The sequence below is a fragment of the Misgurnus anguillicaudatus genome, chromosome 13 (genome assembly GCF_027580225.2).
Source record: "Misgurnus anguillicaudatus chromosome 13, ASM2758022v2, whole genome shotgun sequence".
Classification (NCBI taxonomy): Eukaryota; Metazoa; Chordata; class Actinopteri; order Cypriniformes; family Cobitidae; genus Misgurnus; species Misgurnus anguillicaudatus.
In genome coordinates this window covers 9,250,054-9,268,839 of record NC_073349.2, presented here as the reverse complement: position 1 = coordinate 9,268,839, position 18,786 = coordinate 9,250,054, and the positions used below count along the sequence as shown (strand labels likewise).

Here is an 18,786-nt window from a genome sequence, read left to right as displayed (position 1 = left end):
AAACAAAAAATCTAAATAAAACACTTACTAACAAAAACAATATATTATATTTGTTTATCTGAATGTCATGTGACTATTAAACAACCCTACAATATATCAGAATCTGAAAACCCGTGCAAAATGTACAGATACGTTATATGTACCAATAAAAGAAAACAACCAAATGAGGGTCCAGTAACAGGTAATAATAACAATAACTATGTAAATACTTCTGATAAAACTTTTAAAACTAATGAAAAATAAATTCTTTTTTATTAAAGTAAACCATGCAAATATGCAAATAAATTATTGAAATATTTACTTAAAATCTCAAGGGGTACGTCAAGTAAACAATTTAGAGCAAAGGGGTTCGGCTTACAAAAGTTTGAAAAGCCCTGACAAACAGCATCGTAATTTACATGGTCCTCAAAGGCACTTCAAAAAATATCACGGCAATGCCAAGTTATTTGATTTGTAAGTGTTATATGTGTGTACTCGAAATGTCTCGAATCATTTCAAATAACAGTAAACTGTGTAGCTGCCTTCACAGGGGAAAACATTGCAGCCAAGCGCGGTCTCTTGTGTAGACCTTTGAATTTTCTCCACATTATACCCAGCAAGCCTTTGGAACATGCAGCATATAGTTTGCGATCCGTCCATGGTGCGAATCGTGAATAATGCAACGCTAGGTGTTAAATGTTTCAGCGCTAAGCAGAAGAGCCGCTCGCTGTCTGTTATCATGTCACACTATTACAGACCCTTTGATATGCTCAGAACCAAAGCTAATTTCTGTGGCACATCTCTTAGCCACACAGCACCAACAGCATGTGCCAAAGCATGTTTGTATGTGCCTCCCATGAGAAGACACAGTAAATACAGGCTTTAAGGAGAAAAGAGAGGAGGTGTTAAAGAGCGCTGGCAATAATAAGGGCTGGGAAAAGCTGAGATAAGAGGGGTTTATGGGATAAGGCACAAGCCTATATTTAATAGGTGAGTATCCCACACAAATGCCTTTACAAACAGCACATTTGCTCTCTAACCTTGAATGCACACAAATTTTAATTTTAATTTAGGCTTCAGAATCTGTAATATTCTGTAATGTTTACTAGATGTGTTTTCTTTTACAGTAACTGGGCTTTTAAACATAAAGCTTAAATATTATTTTATTCATCATGACACATAGGATACATATTTGTGTATCCTTTTTTTTTTTTTGCCCATATTTTCCATAGAATTCCATAAGATCCTGTTTATTTAGTTTCACGCACACTGGCGCCCCCCATTGGCTCTGTCTCCTCTACTCAACTCACCAGAGTATGGCGCTTCATGTGTTCCCTCCGGGTGAACTTCTTCCCGCAGATCTCACAGGGATACGGCCTCTCGCCCGTATGCGAGCGCATGTGCCTCTTCAGGATGCACTGGTGCATGGCGGAAAAACTGCAGTATGGGCACTTAAACTTCTTCCTGATCACCGTGAAGTCATTAACTGTGAACAGACAATGAGAAATAACTCTAATCAGAAGCAGAAAAAACACACACATGTGAAACCTCTGCAAGGATGAGAGTTAAAGTCAAGCATATGGCATTAATGCCAAGCCTCCTTACTGTAAAAGTTTTTCTATTGGATTAAATCCGTTTAATGAACAGACAGCACTGCTGCCATGGAGGTAACTACTTGATTCATGTTAACCAAAATTATTTTAATGGAGAAAGTCTGGGCTAAAGTTATTTTAGGTAAAGTGAACTGGTTCAGCAGTGCGTCCGGGTAACTTAAAAGACAAGTTCGGTATTTTACACTTAAAGCCCTGTGCCCGGTTGCATGAAACTCCTTAAAGGGATACTTCACCGATTTAGCATTCAGCTTTGTATCTGTAGAAACCCGGCAGTATTACTGAATGACCATGTTTCCCTCCATCATTTCCCCCTGAGAGGAGAGATATCTGCATTTTGGTTCTGCAAAAAAGTCCTCCGATGATGCAAAAATCATCATATTACATCATCGGAGGACTTTTTTGCAGAACCAAAATGCAGATATCTCTTCTCTCAGGGGGAAATGAGGGAGAAAAACATGGTCATTCAGTAATACTGCCGGGTTTCTACAGATACAAAGCTGAATGCTAAATCGGTGAAGTATCCCTTAAAGTGAGGGTTTCCCTGAGGGAGAAAAAATCCCTGAGGTAAGGGATTTATTTAAGAGCGTTGCAACAAAGGTCTTAACTGTCACCCTTACCTAAGTGTTTATATTAAGTATTTTACGGCAGTCTCTGCCAAAACACGGCAGCGGAGACGCGGTTGCTGTAGTTACAAAATCTAACAGCGGTAACAAATCAACGCACGCAGCTCGACAGACGGCGGATTTGTGTACAATGAAACATCGCAAATAACAGACTGTAAAGTGCCGCATGTATAAAACCTCAAAGTAATTCAAACTGGAAACACTTTAGATTGACGGACGATCAAACCGCTATTCTCCTAATAAATACGCATCTTTTTCTCTAGGGATTATTTCGATCGTTAGAAGTGCGCGTTGGTACTTCATTTTCTTAAATAACCATAAAATCAGCCATCGCGTGTGACATTAAGGGACCTGTTATAGTCCCTTAAGTTTTTAAGGGAAAATTGGACTTAAGGACTTTGTTGCAACGCATAGCAGAACTTAAGGTAATACTTTAGCATTTAAGGGTAAATACTTATTGATAGCCTTAAGGTTCACTTAAGGGTTTTTCTTGCAACCCATTTTTTATTAAGGGCAACCTTAACCTTATATTTAAGGGATTTCTTAGCTTAAGGAGTTTCATGCAACCGGGCAGATTGTTTATGATGAAATAGAATGGTTTTGACTGAAATTTGGACATATGATGCTGCCCCGAGAATTTTTGGGTGTTTGTTCTATCACCTCCCACCTCTATAATGGCTGTATAGGTGCACTGGAACAATCCTTCCTAAAATGCATTAAACTTTAATTTACAAAGATGTGAAACTCACCGAGTGGTCAGGGGTGTTCACTGATATGCTCACACAAAAATCGCTGCAATAGATGCTTTCCAACAGGTTTTATCGTAGTTTTTGTCAACTCCATTGACTTGTATTAGATGTGCTGTAGGTCCACAAGTTTACAACGAATGCTAAAACATCTGTTAGAAAGCATCTTTTGCGGTGATTTTTGTGTGAGCATATCAGTGAACACCCCTGACCACTCGGTGAGTTTCACGTCTTTGTAAACGAAAGATTAATGCATTTTAGGAAGGATTGTTCCAGTGCACCTATACACCCATTATAGAGGTGGGAGGTGAAACAACAAACACCCAAAAATTGTATATTATAAACAATCTGAAAACAGGGCTTTAAGTGTAAAGTACCGAACTTGTCCTTTAAAGTCACAAATTCAATGAAACGGAAATAGCGATTGTCTTATTTTCCCCATCGTGACAAATATCCGAATAAAACGGAGAGAAAAGGTAGGTCAGGACTTAAATTTGTCCATTGAGAATTGATTGGATCGTTTGAAGTTAGGTCATGTTGCTATTTGCCAATTGCTGCGATTGTTTCCCCGTGACCCACCCTTCCATCATTCCTCTTGATATATATAAAGGCTAAATGTGTTACGGCGGTCTCTAACGTCATCACCTGACGGCCATCTTACCACAGGCAGCTCGCTCACTCGTAGCATTGAGTTAAATGGTGCAGGTACTTTTAAATGACCATAACTTGCTCAATTTTCTATACATTTTCAAACGGTTTGGTTTCTTACAAACGTTATTAACCTGGCTATAGTTCTGGATGCTTTAGCATGTTTCATGAATTTTTTTTGTATAAGAACGCAGTGTCATAGGTACATTTTTGACATTTATAACAAACCAAACCGTTCGATATCCGTTAAAAAATTCAGCAATTTATGATCATTTAAAAGTACATGCATCATTAAAACTCAATGCTATGAGTGAGCGAGCTGCCTGTGGTAAGATGGCCGACAAATGCGGACGTTCAACTCAATTGGCCAGCAGAGCGGGCAACACATCTAGCCTTTATACATATCTATGGTTTCGAGGAGGAAAGGAGGTTTGCGTTTTTTTATTAAAAATTATAAGGGCACATAAATAAAAAATATATCACAATATAAATATAAATTGCACATCATGATATATGTGTTTATACTTAAATCTAATAAATATGTAACAGTATTTTTTAACTGTGAGAATCTTAATAGGAATCACGCAAAAACTTAACACTAACTCTTGAATTATAGTTATGAGAGTTTGTGGGTAATAATTTGGTCATGATAATATTGTAATGTCACATAAAAAGCTTTGATGTCTTTCCGCAAACTATCATTTTTATCTTTTTGATACTTGTTTTTGTGAGATTGACCCTGAACAGTCAAGTTCACCATTACTGCCACTTTTACATCAATGATGTCTTTTCCTTCACTGTGTCATTCAGACACTGAAAATATGGCCCGTATGCTTTTCTAGCATTGACAGCCATTCAAGAGGGAACTCTCACAAGCTCACCTGCCCTTAGCTACCAAAACAAACCCCAAAAGACAGTTTCCTTAGCAACCGCAGCACAGAACCACAGATTTTACCGCTTAACAAAGAAAGATGATAGAAAAATAACACAGCTTACTATTGTTTGCTGAACAATTACAGCACAAAATATCAACCCAAACTTGCAATTCCACATCACATGTTCTCAGATGCATTTTTCCATTTTATGAGATACAGTTTCATACAAAGCAACAACAAAGCAGAGTTGATGTGATTTTGTGTTATTCACACTATAAGCCTGTTATCTCTGTTAAAAAGTGATTGGAAACCATTTAGGTACAGTGCAAACCTAAACCCAGGTTACTGTAATCCTTACACATGATAGACGTGATAAGCATGCGCTAAAAAAACTGTGACTTCAACACCCACATGTCTCATTTAAATGCAGAATCTGGTTACCTGGTTTAGTATTTTACAACCAGCACGTTTAATATATCTTATTCTCGTAAATCAGTCAGCATGTCACCAAAAGTTTTTGAAAAAATTGACAGAATGTTTATTATTGCTCATTAAATGAAAGTAATACACAGAAACTTGTGAATAACCACTCAGTGTTCATATGTTGCATGTTTCACAACAAAATTTATTGGCTTCAACTTTGCACTCAACCATGTTCACAAAAATATTTTAAAATATATCACATACAGGAATCTATGCATTGAAATGGTTATTCATTTTAGTAACAAAAATAGTGCAATTCAAAAGTGAGATTTCTCATCTGCAGTTCAAACCTCTTCAGAAAAAATATTAAAGCGAATAAGTCTTTTACATTTTTTTTCCTGAGAAAGTGCCAAGACCTTGAAAATGTCTGTTTCAGTGCTATGTGTGTGTGTGTGTGTGTGTGTGTGAACAAGTGCAAGTTACAAATTTTTTCGTCATTCTTTCAGAAAGGTCCCGAACTGTGATTTTATTCACGATGCACTTTGCATTTAACATAGCACCACACTCAACAGTTTAAACAATAATGCTTATCAAAAACCTTTTGAGATGTTTGTTCGTCCTGCAGACTTGGCACAGAACTGCAGACTTTTATCAATAAAAAATACAACTAAGCATATGACGCACAGATGAGGTATGCCGAGGACAGCAGACCTTTACAGACTAACTCTCTCTTTATTCATCCTGGAAAAGGTGAAATGACAAAGTCAGTGTGAGATTTGGGTATAAGACTTTTAAGTGGACTCTTAAGTGGTGTGTTTCATCAATGCAATATAACTATATCCAAAATCTCTGAATACACAACTGACAATAATCCAAGTATTAGTAAGAATTTTGAAAATACATCAAGATTAAAGGGATAGTTCATCATTTTCTGACTCTCATGTTGTTACAAACCTGTACTTTTTTTGTACAAACGAAGATATTTTGAGGAATTTTTGTAACCAAACCCATCAGAATCCCCATTAACTTCCATAGTATTCCTTTTTCCTACTTTGGATGTTAATGGGGCTTCTGAATGCATGTTTCCACTGCTGGGTTTTATTATTTGTGACCCTGTCTGTGAAATCCAGGTTAAAGTCTCATAATCTAATAATGATGAGGTTAAGAGCATCAAAGTTTGATTTCACATTGATTTGAATCTTTGGCATGATCTTACTTAGTCAATATAAAATATATCAAGCTTATATTTCTCAGAATGTTCTTAACATAGGAAAGAAAATGACTTAAAGGAAAACACCACCGTTTTTCAACATTTTACTATGTTTTTACCTCAACTTGGACAAATTAAAACATGCTTATCTTTTTTCAATGGGTGCACTTAATCTTTGTACAACGCGTTGTGAATGTGTTAGCATTTAGCCTAGCCGCATTCATTCCTATGGATCCAAACAGGGATGAATTCCGAAGCCACCAAACACCTCCATGTTTTCCCTACCCAAAGACATGAGTAGCTACACGAGCAAGTATGGTGGCACAAAATAAAACATGGCGATTATTTAAGCGGACAAAAAATGAGAACTATAGACCGTTTCATCGGGCGCACGTGTGGTGACGCCATAAGCATCTGGTCCGAACTTTACTTCCGTTTTCTATTTGTTTAAAGGGGCAGTGTGTAATTTTTAGAAGGATCTATTGACAGAAATGCAATATAATATACAAAACTACATTATCATGGGTGTATAAAGACATTATTATAATGAACTGTTATGTTTTTATTACCTTAGAATGAGATTTTTTTATCTACATGCACGAGGGTCCCCTTACGTGGAAGTCGCCATTTTGTGCCACCACGTTTATACAGAAACCCTTAACGGACAAACATTTTTGTCTCCGATGATGATATGTTTTTCCGGTGGCGGCTACTGTAGCTTCTCTATGCGTTTCAAAAGCGAGGGGTGAGCAGTGGGCTGAGCTGTTGGTTGCAATTCATAACCTCACCACTAGATGCCGCTAAAATTTACACACTGCACCTTTAATGGTCTGACTAGTTGCTGAAACTGAACTATTAAACAAATACCTCGTCGAAAATAACAAAGGTTTTGGGTTCCTATGTAATCTTCATGTTGTTTATTTTGCTTGTTATATAAATAAACTACTTTAAAAGGACTTTGTTGTTATTTATTCTTCGCGGAGTTTACCAGAAGTTACATGAACACCACTTGTTTATGTTGTTACTGCTGAAACCGTCTATATTGCATGGAGGAAGAGCACCCAGCCCGCAGCACTTCGACCTCGGCGTGCAGTATCATCATCACTCCTGACTCCTCCCCCTCTCGCTCAAACTTCTGTCAATATTACTGCACCTGAGGTTGAAGTGCTGCAAACTAAGTGCTCTTCCGCCATACAATATAGTTCTCATTTTTTAATCAGCTTTAAAAAATCACCACGGTTTATTTGGTGCCACCATACTTACTCGTGTAACTACTCATGTAACAGTCTTTAAATAGGGAAAACATGGAAGTGTTTGGTGGCTTCTAAACCCATCCCCGTTTGGATCCTAAGGAACGAAGGGGCTAGGCCAAATGCAAACACACTCACGATGCGCCGCACAAAGATAAAGTGCACGCATTACAAAAAGATAGGCATGTATTAATTCATCCAAGTTGAGGTAAAAACACAGTAAAGTATAAAAAACGGTGGTGTTTTCCTTTAAGTTGGGTTTCCATTCTGTCAATGAATTTTAGCAGTGACCCTAAGGTGTTATTCCAAATATTCAGCTTTATACATTTCCCAGGACTCCTGCTAGATGTTTGTGGTCTGACCAATAAATGACACAACTAACTAAAAAAATATTTGATTACATTTTTTAACAACTTACTAAAACAAGATCATGACTTCAACACAACCCCTGCCCAAACTCCCGGTATTTTTTAGCTGGCTGTTATAAACTCCCATGTCGAGTCTCACAGGTAGCTGGTCATACAAGGGTCAGTCACAACCTTAAAGAACTTGCATCGATTCCTTTAACATCTTGTGTATCTCTGTGAATTAAGCTCAGCAAAGTTAAAAGCTGAGCAGAGAAAATTACTTGCATAATTCGGTACACATACACACACAGAGAGGATATAGCAGGTTGAAAGATTTAGGACATCCCCTTATCCACCATCATTTCCTTACATTTAACCATTAAACTCTCCTGCAGAGGGCAGCATTGTGCACAGAGTCACCATTGACAAATTTACCACTTGACGAGTTATTAAAGAGCCTTTGCGCCATATTGCAAGCTAACCACCATTAAGAGTGTGCTGGTAAGGAAACGGAAGGGTGCAAAGCCACCCGAAATTAAAACGCAATGGTATTTAATACACTGAGACCTTAAATACTTCAGCGCATGAGAAACAATGTATTCTTATTGCATAGCATTTGTGCCAGCAGCCGTATGCTGCCATACAAGAGGCTCTTTACAGTAATCATATAAAACCCTGCTGATATAAACACACATATCTGGCATAAAGTTAAAAATATAGTCAACAAGGTTGGCCTACACTGAGATTCTCATACACAAGTTATGACTGGGTGAAATTGCTGGTTTTGGCAATTGGTTGGCATCTTGTGCAAATGATAATCAATCATCAATGCGTATATGGTCACCGGTGTCTCTCTCTATGGCGTGCAAATGCCAAAGCTGTTCAGAAGGGGAGATGCCGGACCGACAGCATACTTTGGCATGGGTGGCCAGATTTTTTTGCGTGCTAAAGGTTCGGGCGCAAGCAGGGCACGTGTACACCCGCTCGCTGGAGTGCACGGACGACAGGTGCCGGTTCAGATCCGTGCGGTCACGAAAGTGCTTGAGGCAGTAGGCGCACTGCATTAGCTTCCTCTTCAGGTGGATGGTCTTCTCGTGCCGGTCGGCGTTAGACTGGAGCGTGAAACTGGCCGGACACTGGGAGCAATGGTAGCGAGCTGGCGGAGGGTCGAGCGGAGAGGCGGCCGCCAGGGGGCGGTGGTGGTTGAGGCAGTCCAGGGACAGGGCCATGAGCGAGAGTGTGTGGCTGTACTCATGCTCTCTCAGCTGAAGCAGGCTGCTAAACAGTTGCTTACACAGAGAGCAAGCCAGCTCCCGCCGCCAGCCCGGCCCTCCGCCCCGTACCTCCGTCACACACGCTCCATGCTTCTCCTCCACCATCTGATCTTCCTCTACACGATCCTGGACACTGTCCAGTCCTGAGAGATGGAGAGAGAGAGCGGGAGGTGAGAACTAACGACGGGAGATCGGCTTATGTATGTGAAAAATAACAGGCAGTCATGTGGCGGGGCCGGGGCCACAACGTCACGCATACCTGCACTGTTAGCCGGACCGCTACCTTCCTCCTCCATGTGCTCCTGTAGGAATACACACACATGCAAATCAATTTTTGTGTACTTCAGGTCACAGATCTGTATAGAGGTGTGAACTCCTGAGGCATGCACACAAATACAAAAACTGGATAGGGAAGAGAAAGACAGAACCCCTTTGAAGAGAGACAAAAGCAAAGAAACAATTGGGTGTGAAACAGAAGAAGCAATAAAAACATAGATGCTTTTTCGAAATCATTTCTGTATTTTCAGTATTTAATTTGGAAGCTAATTTATGTGAGGTATTAAGAATTAAGCAAAATTATTAAAAACATTAGTGACAAACACAAAGTCATCAAAATTATGTGAGCTTTATGCTTGAAAACTAGGGATGCACCGATGTATCGGCCTATAATGGATAACAATAGCTGCGTTTCCAATAAAGATTTGCGTAAAACTTAAGCAGTATTTTCTAAATGTCGATTAAAACTATTACCAAATGTTATGCTATTAAAAAAATAAAGTTCTCCTGTGATAAGTCATCCTAAAAAACATGGTGACAGGTGTTTTCGACTGCATACGGTGCTGCGCAGACCAACATGTGCATGACGCTAAAATACAGCGAAAGCGATTGAAAGCATACAGAGCAGTCGACTCTCAAATCACTCTCGTGGCATTTTTACCTTGTTCACACTGTCAGTCCAAACCCGATTTCGTTGCATATCTGATTGGAATCCAATCACATTTAGAACGTGTGAACGGCCAAAAACCGCATAAAACCCGTTTCATGCTACATCCAGAGGTGGTTTGAATCAGTTTCAAATCGCATTTACGGAAATCCATTTCAGTCTGACGCTCTGACCGCATTTGTGTAGCTTTTTTGGTTACGTCATGCTGTCACGTAAACGCAACCCTAGCGCGAACTTGGACAGTTTCCTCAGTGATCTTGCGTCCTTGTGTTCTCGCTAGAGGTCTTCTCGGGTACAAAGAAATGTACCCAAACCGAAATGACCCTAAATGAATATATGAAAAAAATATATATATATTTTTTTAAAGAAAATATGACCCGAGTCCGACCCAAACTAGTGTCAATTTTTTTTAACCTGACTGGACCTGAATGTAAACGGCGCCTGACATGTGTGCATTCTGCAGACCCACACGCAGCAGTCAGAGAGAAAAAAAATCGCAACCAATTTGGCGAGCTGCTCCATTTGTTTTACTTTGTTATCTGACGACGACACCAAACCAATGTTTGAAAAGGACATTGACGCACATACGCGAGAGAGTTTGGGTCTTCTCGGGTCCGTTCGGCAAAAACACATTCATTTTAAATTGCCTGAGACCTGATGCCGCTATTATTATACCCAACCCATGTCCAAAGGCACATGTGAAAATTTTAGACCCGAACCCGATCGGGTCTTGGGTCGGACCTCGGGTTTTCAGATCTAAGTGGACCCGTGAAGACCTCTAGTTCTCAGTCTACGTCATCATTAACCATCAAAGTTCAATTCCAATTCTCAAGAACGCAAGTACAGAGGACGCATGAAAATACCCAGATGTGTTTTTGATATAGAGTATGCATCGAGTGCAGACTTGCGTGCTGAAATCGCTTTACGCCCCGGAAGTCATTGCGCCAAAACAATGGCGAAGATCAGGTGACCAACAGGAAGATCGCACACATGTTCTCGTGACCTTCTGAGTTCGTTCTTCCGAGGTCGCTGGGCAAGACCGATCTCCATGAGAACCCAAGTCCGTTCTCTGCGTTCTTGGAATTGAGAAACAGCCTACATTTCTGATTAAATGATAGGGGTCTTTGGGAAAGTCCATGCATTGAGGCAAATTGTCGTACCAGCGCAACATCACTGCCATAGAAACAGTGCCGATAATCTGGAATACCGTAGACCGCTACAGGGCGCACAGATCGGTTCTGAACATTGTGATACACAATATGGACAGTGAGTGTCAAATCGGATATGCACCAAAATCAGATATGGACTGACAGTGTGAACAAGGTATTTGATGTCATGCACCTGTCCTCCAACCATACCATGCCATATTTTAAAAAATCTGGTGATGTCAGGAAACCTCTAAAAACTGCTAAAAACATTTTATATTGCAGTTTTGCAATATGTTCCTTTTTAAACCACCTCACCTGAGAGTAGGGTGGCCATTCGTGCCAGTTCCGCCGGACACGTCCCGAACATGTTTTCGGGTTTGTTATCCGGAAGTCGCGTTGCATACCTCATCGAGGTTCTCACATTTCAGTTAAAATACATTAGAAAATTAAGATTTATTTCTTTTAAGACATACAATCATTGTAGTTTCATTCTTACCTTGAAATGTAACGGTTGCTTTTCTGAAATTAAACCCGAAATATTAAACCTTGATGACGTATGCGGTCGACCAACGCGACTTCCGGAGAATGAACGCGAAAACTTGTTTGGGACGTGTCCGGTGGAACTGGCACGAATGGCCACCCTACCTGAGAGTAAAAACTTTTTTGCGATATATGAGAATTTTTCCGAAATGTACGTTTTTCATTTAATTTTTGTGGAAAAAAGTTATGGAAACACCGCTAATGACAACACAATTCTGGTTTGTATGCTCCTCAATTCTGGGATTTTACGATATGTAATACTTTGAACCAAGAAGTTGAAAACAAAACTATTGGATTCGGTAAATGTCATTCTAAGTAATCGAATTTCGGTACCTGCAAGGGAATTTTGTATCGGTGCATCCCTATTTAAAACATAATGGGGTGGTTTCCCAGACAGGGTTTAGATTAGTCCAGGACTAGGTCTGAGTTATATTAGGACATTTAAGATGTTTTTACAAGCAAACCTTACAAAAACAATACAGGTGTGCATCCTGAGACAAAACAATGGCACTGATATATGTTAAGATACGTCTCCCCAAGGTGTTTTTAGCTCAAACATGCATTTTAGGATATGCCCTGTCTGGGAAACCTCCAACATATAAATTGAAATGTATTTTCTAAACATTTGTCCATAGTTTTTATTTTGTCAAGTAAAAAGTATCTTATTTTTAGGATGTAAATCAATTTTAATTTGAACCGAAGAAGACAAAATACAAAGTATGAAAATTATTTTAGCAGCTATTTTTTTAACAAAAAATATGAATTACTCATTTGCTACTTTAATTCATTCACCGTAGTTTTCCAGTAGGATGGACAAGTGAATCTTCTTAGTTTGTCTATGGAAGATCTTCATGTGTGTGTGCATGTGTGTGTGCGCGCAGTGTGTGTTTTATTGGTTGGGTCTTTAGAGCTTCTTGTATGTGGTGCTCTTTAACTGCATGTATACAGTAGGTCTGGCTCACCCCCCTACACGTTTCCCAATTTTCGTTCTCTTTCCACCCTCCCCTTGTGTAAAAGTGACACATTATGGTTTGAGCAAACAGATGGCTTGTCCGCAGAGATGGTACAACTTCTTGGGGGGGAGGTCCTGCGAAACCAAATGCCACCTCAGCACACACGGGGCGAATGCAATTTCCTGCTCTCACTTAAGAAAACAAAACCCCACCCTGCCCCTCTGCATTGTCCACCATCACTATTGATTTCTAACTCCACCTGCATCCCCTTATCAGGAAATTTGCAGCTGCGGGACACTTCTTTATATTCATTGCATCGTTACAAAGTACTGAACTCGTGGACCTGAATCAAGTCTTTGGATTTAAATATGTGTGGAAGTACCACGGCTGATGGCTAAATGCATTGTCCAATGAGCTCAAATATGTAATGTTCTGCAGGTTTTCTATGCGCACGGATTTTGTATCCGTTCCGTGGAAAAGAAGCAAGGACAGAAATATGAAACAAAGAGAAAAAAAGAGATCATGCACAAAGTAACAAAGCAGAAGAAACTAAAAAAAGCTACATGAATATGTGACCCAATATGTGAGAATCTTAATATTGACTAATACTGAATAAGGCCAAAGCTCGAAAAATAAAGAAAACTTTAATGCTCACATTAATCTTATAATTAGATACTAATTAAAGACTTCACATACATGGTCACAATATTGCTCAGATTTGAAGACAACATTTATAAAGACTGTTAATATAAGTGGCCTGTTTGTTGGACTTACCTCAGTGAGCGATGATGACTTTAGGATCGGGTCCGCATTGACTTTTTCTGGGGGGCTCCTAGAATGCAGCAGACCGAGGGCCCCTGTGGGCCATGGCATGGATGGTGGCATTGGAAGAGTAGATGGAGAAGATGAAGATGCCCAATGTTTGCTACCAAACAGGGCCCCTGGATGTTGGGAACTCCTGCCATTGGAGCAACGTGGCCCTGAGGAGCACAGGAAACTAAGCTCACCCACCTACTCTCAGACCAGCGGCCATCTTCCAAATAGCAGCAAAGAGAGAGGAGGAGGAGGAGGAAGAGGGGGCACACACAGCCACTGTATTTATAAAGAGAGGAAGAGGAGTGAAGAGATGCCGTGACCTAGGGAGTGGGGAAGGGGCTTGGATTCTCTCACTATTCACTCTCTATTCGAGCTCCTCTTCATCCACCTACATGAACATACAAGGGATGGCTGTGTGTGTGCGTGTGTGTGTGTGTGTTAAAGATAAAGAAATTGGCTTTCACACGATGTTATCTTCATTTAAACCACACCAGGCTACATGCCAGAATCCATGAGAAGGATCCAAAAGGATATTTACGCAATCTATTACATTTACGTTCAGTCACTTGACAGATGCCTTTATCCAAAGTGTCTTACAGTCCATTCAAGCAGTACATCATATCACATGTGTTCCCTGGTATTTTAACCCATGACCCTGTTAATATCACCACGCGCTGCCGGGTTAAACTTCAAGAAGTGCTATTAATCATATTGCACGGCAGGCGATAAAGGACCGGAGAGGTGTAGAGAAAATATTTCAACCAATAGCAATATAACTTTCATTGGACAAATGTGACATTTTTATTTGAAATGTTGCAATGATTACATCTTCCTATAAAAAAGCCGGCGTGCATCTTTCAGTTTGCTGGTATCAGAGGGATTTGTGTCACACAGCTTCCATAGATATTCCATAGACCGGGTCGATTCATGGTTTGTCAACTTCATCATCATTTTTATGTTAGTATGTTAAAGGGGTCATACGATGCGAAAGTCTCAAACCAAGATATATTTCTTCTGTAAGTGAAGGCTCATCCACCTACATATCTACGTCACTGTGTGGGAAGATTTGCATAACCCCGCCCACATGTATTCGCAAAGAAAGAAAGCGTAACTTTAATTCTCGCTGTAATATCGTTGGAGATGCTGTGATTTGGGAGCTGATGTTTCAAATATGGTAAGGGGCGTGCTTGATGTATTCGACCAGTGACAACACACTGGATAGCTGGCCAATCAGAGCACACCAAGCTTTTCAGAACGAATGAAAATTATTTGTAAAAATCAACATGTTTTAGAAAGCTGGGGCATAGAGGAGCAACAATAATGCACGTTATGTGGAAAATAATGCGTTTTTAACCCTTAACCTCTTATGAAATGGCTGAAATTCCACAAGGAGGCGTATTTGTTCTTCAGAGGTTGCACAATAAACGTGACACCCGAATATTTCATTATAAATCATGAATGAAAAGTGAGAGTCGAACGAATGTCAGGTAGTGAACTAATTGTTTACAGTATTTATATTGTAATTTGGTCAGAAACGTCAAGATTGTGAGGCGACAAATAGTTTTGGATTAAAAGGCTTGGATATTCCATTTCCTTGGACTATTGGGGATTTATGAACAATTTGTTTTGGACAATTTCACCGAAGCGGATAAAGGGAAGATTTTGAAGATAAGTAAATATCCTAAATCGGTGCCGTGCGGTTCAGGTAACTAACAACTAGATTACCATTATATGACTGCTATAAATCATATGATGCTTTTGTGTGCACTTAATGGAATCCTGAGAGGCTAAGCTTTCAAACGATGTGCCGCATGACAGTATATTTTGAAGATTTAATGCTTCAAAGTTACAATGACGTTTATGCAGCCTCACGTGCAAGGATGGGGATGTGGCGTGTACGGCACAGTGATCCTTATCAGGTTAACCACATAAACACATTGTATTACACCAAATACACAAAATAATGCAATGTCATATGACCCCTTTAAATTTTATGCTAGACGTTCATGCAAGATACCTTGTATGCGAGAATGAGCTACTTTCAGGACCTTGTTTGTAAGGCAGTGTTGTTCCTCTTTTTCACTTTTTTGGGGGTCAGAAGAAAGTTTTTGCGGAATAATGTTGTTGGGAAATCAGAGTTACTGGTTAGGAGCTAAGTGGACAGATGCTCTATTCTGCAAAAAGTACAACCACGAATAGATTCCTGGAATTCTTTTCTCCAGCAGCATCCACTCCCATCCAACGCACACACACACACACACACACATCTATCTATCCACTTATTGTTTTTCGCTGGTGAAGATATCCATTTGCTGCATTTGGACTGAGACTCAATAATGGCTCACCTTGTTGCAAACTCTACACCAATTAACAGTAATTGCTGGCTCCCTTCTAACTCTCTTAACTGAATGAACAGAATAGATCAGCCAAAAAATTAACAACTAAGCATTGGTAACCAAACAACACAGGCCTCATTGACTTTTACTGTATGAACACAAAACCACTAAGGCATTTCTCAGAATATCTTTTTTTGTGCTTTTGAACAACATGAGGGTGAATAAATGATGAAAGAATTTATTTATTTTGGTGAACTATTTCTTTAGCACCATCATTCAATCTACATATAGCAAGCAATCCTTTCATATATTAAAAAAAACGTAACCAAACTAAATTTGCAACCACACATAAACCAACCCAAGCTGCTTAAATCTCGGTAAACACCAAAAAATAATCAGGCTTAAAATGGGGCGATTTCCCACCTTACGACAATCCTAGGTAAAGTCCAGATTGTGTCGTGGTTGAACCGATTTCCTTATCAGATTTTCCGGTTGTGCGCAGTTTGTTAAGAGTATCTGAATCTGCTCAGAAACACAATTTTGAGCAAAAAGCTGAAATAATTGCGTTTTTGTGAAGGACTTTTGATAGAGATCAGATTCAGAACAATCCTCAAAACAGCAAAAATAACGATCCAACAAAAAAATAGCACCACCGGGTGGATAATAGCAGAAATACGGATTGCCAGAAAAACTTGTCATTGGCAGGGAAGTGTCTTCTCTTCTCGTCAATGGCGGAGAAAGAGTTAAGGGGACAAGTAGAAACAATGGTTATGTTTACATGCATAACATTGTGTCAATCCAGTTTAATCCGATTGATGGTTACAACAAACATTGCAATCTGATTAAAATGTTCATTTACATGTACATTATATATAATCTGAACCGAACTTCTGCGCACGCACAGCCAGAGTTGCAAGCTTCGCGTATCAAAACCACCCCAATGGAAATTCAAAACTAGCCTAGTGACTATTCACAGACCAAATACCAATAACTATTGAATGAAATCCTTTCATCTTTAACCCGCAGAGACAGATTAAATAGTAAACCAAATCTGAACTAAAATAAGCAGAGGACTTGCGCACAGCATCTCGTTGATTTCACGCTTTATCTCTCGATAAATGTACAAAGTTGAGTTGGAGAAAGTTGTTCTTCAGAAGTTTTCAGATGAAAACACGCTTTTATTACACATAAACGCTGCACAATGTACAGCGCGTGACCCCAATACCTTAATAATGCATTGCCAATACCTTTGCTATTGCATGTTTCTGTGATGAGAATGATCTGATACGGAAAAAAGAGATAAATATAAGACATGAACTTGAACACAAATGTACTTTTGCATCCAATTGAGAAAATACTATGATTCACGCGCCGCGTTTACATGCATAGTTTTCTTCTGCTGTTCGGATCACACTACACCTTTAAATACAATCGAAATTTGCATCCGATCATCCTCAATCGTATTGATTAAAGTGTTTACATGAAGGCTTTTCAATACGATTGAGCCATCAACAAGATTACAAACTGATTATTTGGTTGCATATAAACTTAGCTATTATGGTGCAGATCTAAGCAAGGCATCTTTCACCACCAGCATTGTCCATTACAATGAAAATGTAAGCATTGATCACAGGTCTTATCGTAATGAAGTAATATGTCCTAAGTACTTAAAACGAGACTCGTCATCAAAAAAATTACAGATCCATTGGCTTCCATTGCAAGTGTTCCCCCAAACTGAAAGGTACATGCTGAAGTCCAATTTAATGATGTTTCAATTTAAAAATCAACTCACTTTTGCTGACAAATTGCCAACAGAAGCACAATTATTAGCGTCTTTAGAATGCATTTACTTGGTGCCAAATAACAACATCTATAGTTCACCTATATATGCATCTCAGCCCATGTTTCATATACAGTGTGCTGTTATTTATACTGTATTGCATTGAAGTGTGTGGTGTATGGCGGTGTTTGTAGTACAATGAAATATTCACACTGTACTAAATGTTGTTTAGATTGTACGCTGTGTTTATTACAAACAAAGTGTGTACATCGTTCTTTGGAACAACTCACTGATTCCTAGTAAGTGCAAATGTGTGTATCAGTACACATAAAACCTCACACGAACACACACGGTCCCGTGAGACTCTGACAGTGGCAGGAGAGAGGACAGGTTGTCAGCCTGCTGTCAGTGTGTATAGATCAGTCGCAAAGACAGACACACACTTAAAGCAAATCGCACTGGCAAACCTGACCCAGGATCAGCCAATAGCGCAGAATCTGGGTTAATCACGGCAGCCTGCAGGACATGCGGGGACCCGCCGTGACCCGCTCGGCTCGATCAAATCAATTACTTTTTTCCTGAGACTTTTACAAATCGTCTTTGAAGTTTGGGAGAGGAGGGCAGCCGGTGATCCGTCACGGTTGAACGGGCTCTGTTTGTTTTAGAGGGGCGCCGTTCCCCAAACGGTCATCGGGTGATCGGTTACGCATTAAACGAGAGCATGGGAGATTAATATATGGCTTTTCTTGTTGGAAGTTTGAACAAGTTTTTGGCTTTTGGAATTTTTTATATGACTTTCTTTTTCAATGGAATACAAAGGAAAAATTTATAGCTGAATATCCAAACTGCTGAATATCCAAGTGAATGGGGACCACGTATATCAAGGCCAAAGTTAAGTGAATACCAAAATTTCACAAAGTAATCATGTCTTTACAATTTACATTTATTCATTTAGCAGACGCTTTTATCCAAAATGACTTACAAATGAGGGAGCATTTAACATTTTGCCTTCAGTGCCAACAATAAGCATGTGTGAATAGAAATGAAGCTGGAAGTATACAATATAAGTAAAATATTGTGCATGAGTCAAATAAAACAGTTTTATGATGTGTTTTTTATTTTATTTTGACAGTGGTTCCAATTAAATTTTATTGTATATAAGAGAGTTGCTCAGACATTGTGCGATGTTGCTTTGCTTTGCATCAACATGACGGTTAGTACGTTAACAGAATTAACAAATAATTTAAATTTTTGGTTGTACTACGCTTTAAGGTTTAACAAA

General features: G+C 39.4%; 1 protein-coding gene across 3 annotated transcripts in view; it reads right to left on the bottom strand.

The window, feature by feature from the left end:
* The window catches only part of zbtb46 (zinc finger and BTB domain containing 46), a 106,887-nt gene that overhangs the window by 4,844 nt on the left and 83,257 nt on the right, over window positions 1-18,786 (bottom strand). For 2 of the 3 annotated variants that reach the window (XM_073874970.1, XM_073874971.1), the window contains exons 4-6: window positions 13,347-13,552; window positions 9,248-9,290; window positions 8,266-9,131 (exon numbers count right to left, since the gene is read on the bottom strand). In XM_073874970.1, coding sequence (XP_073731071.1) covers window positions 8,533-9,131; window positions 9,248-9,290; window positions 13,347-13,552 — 848 coding nt within the window. In that variant the 3' untranslated portion in view covers window positions 8,266-8,532. Of the gene's footprint in view, window positions 1-1,289; window positions 1,466-8,265; window positions 9,132-9,247; window positions 9,291-13,346; window positions 13,553-18,786 lie in introns of those variants that run through there. The other variant, XM_055187930.2, reaches the window with a different exon arrangement.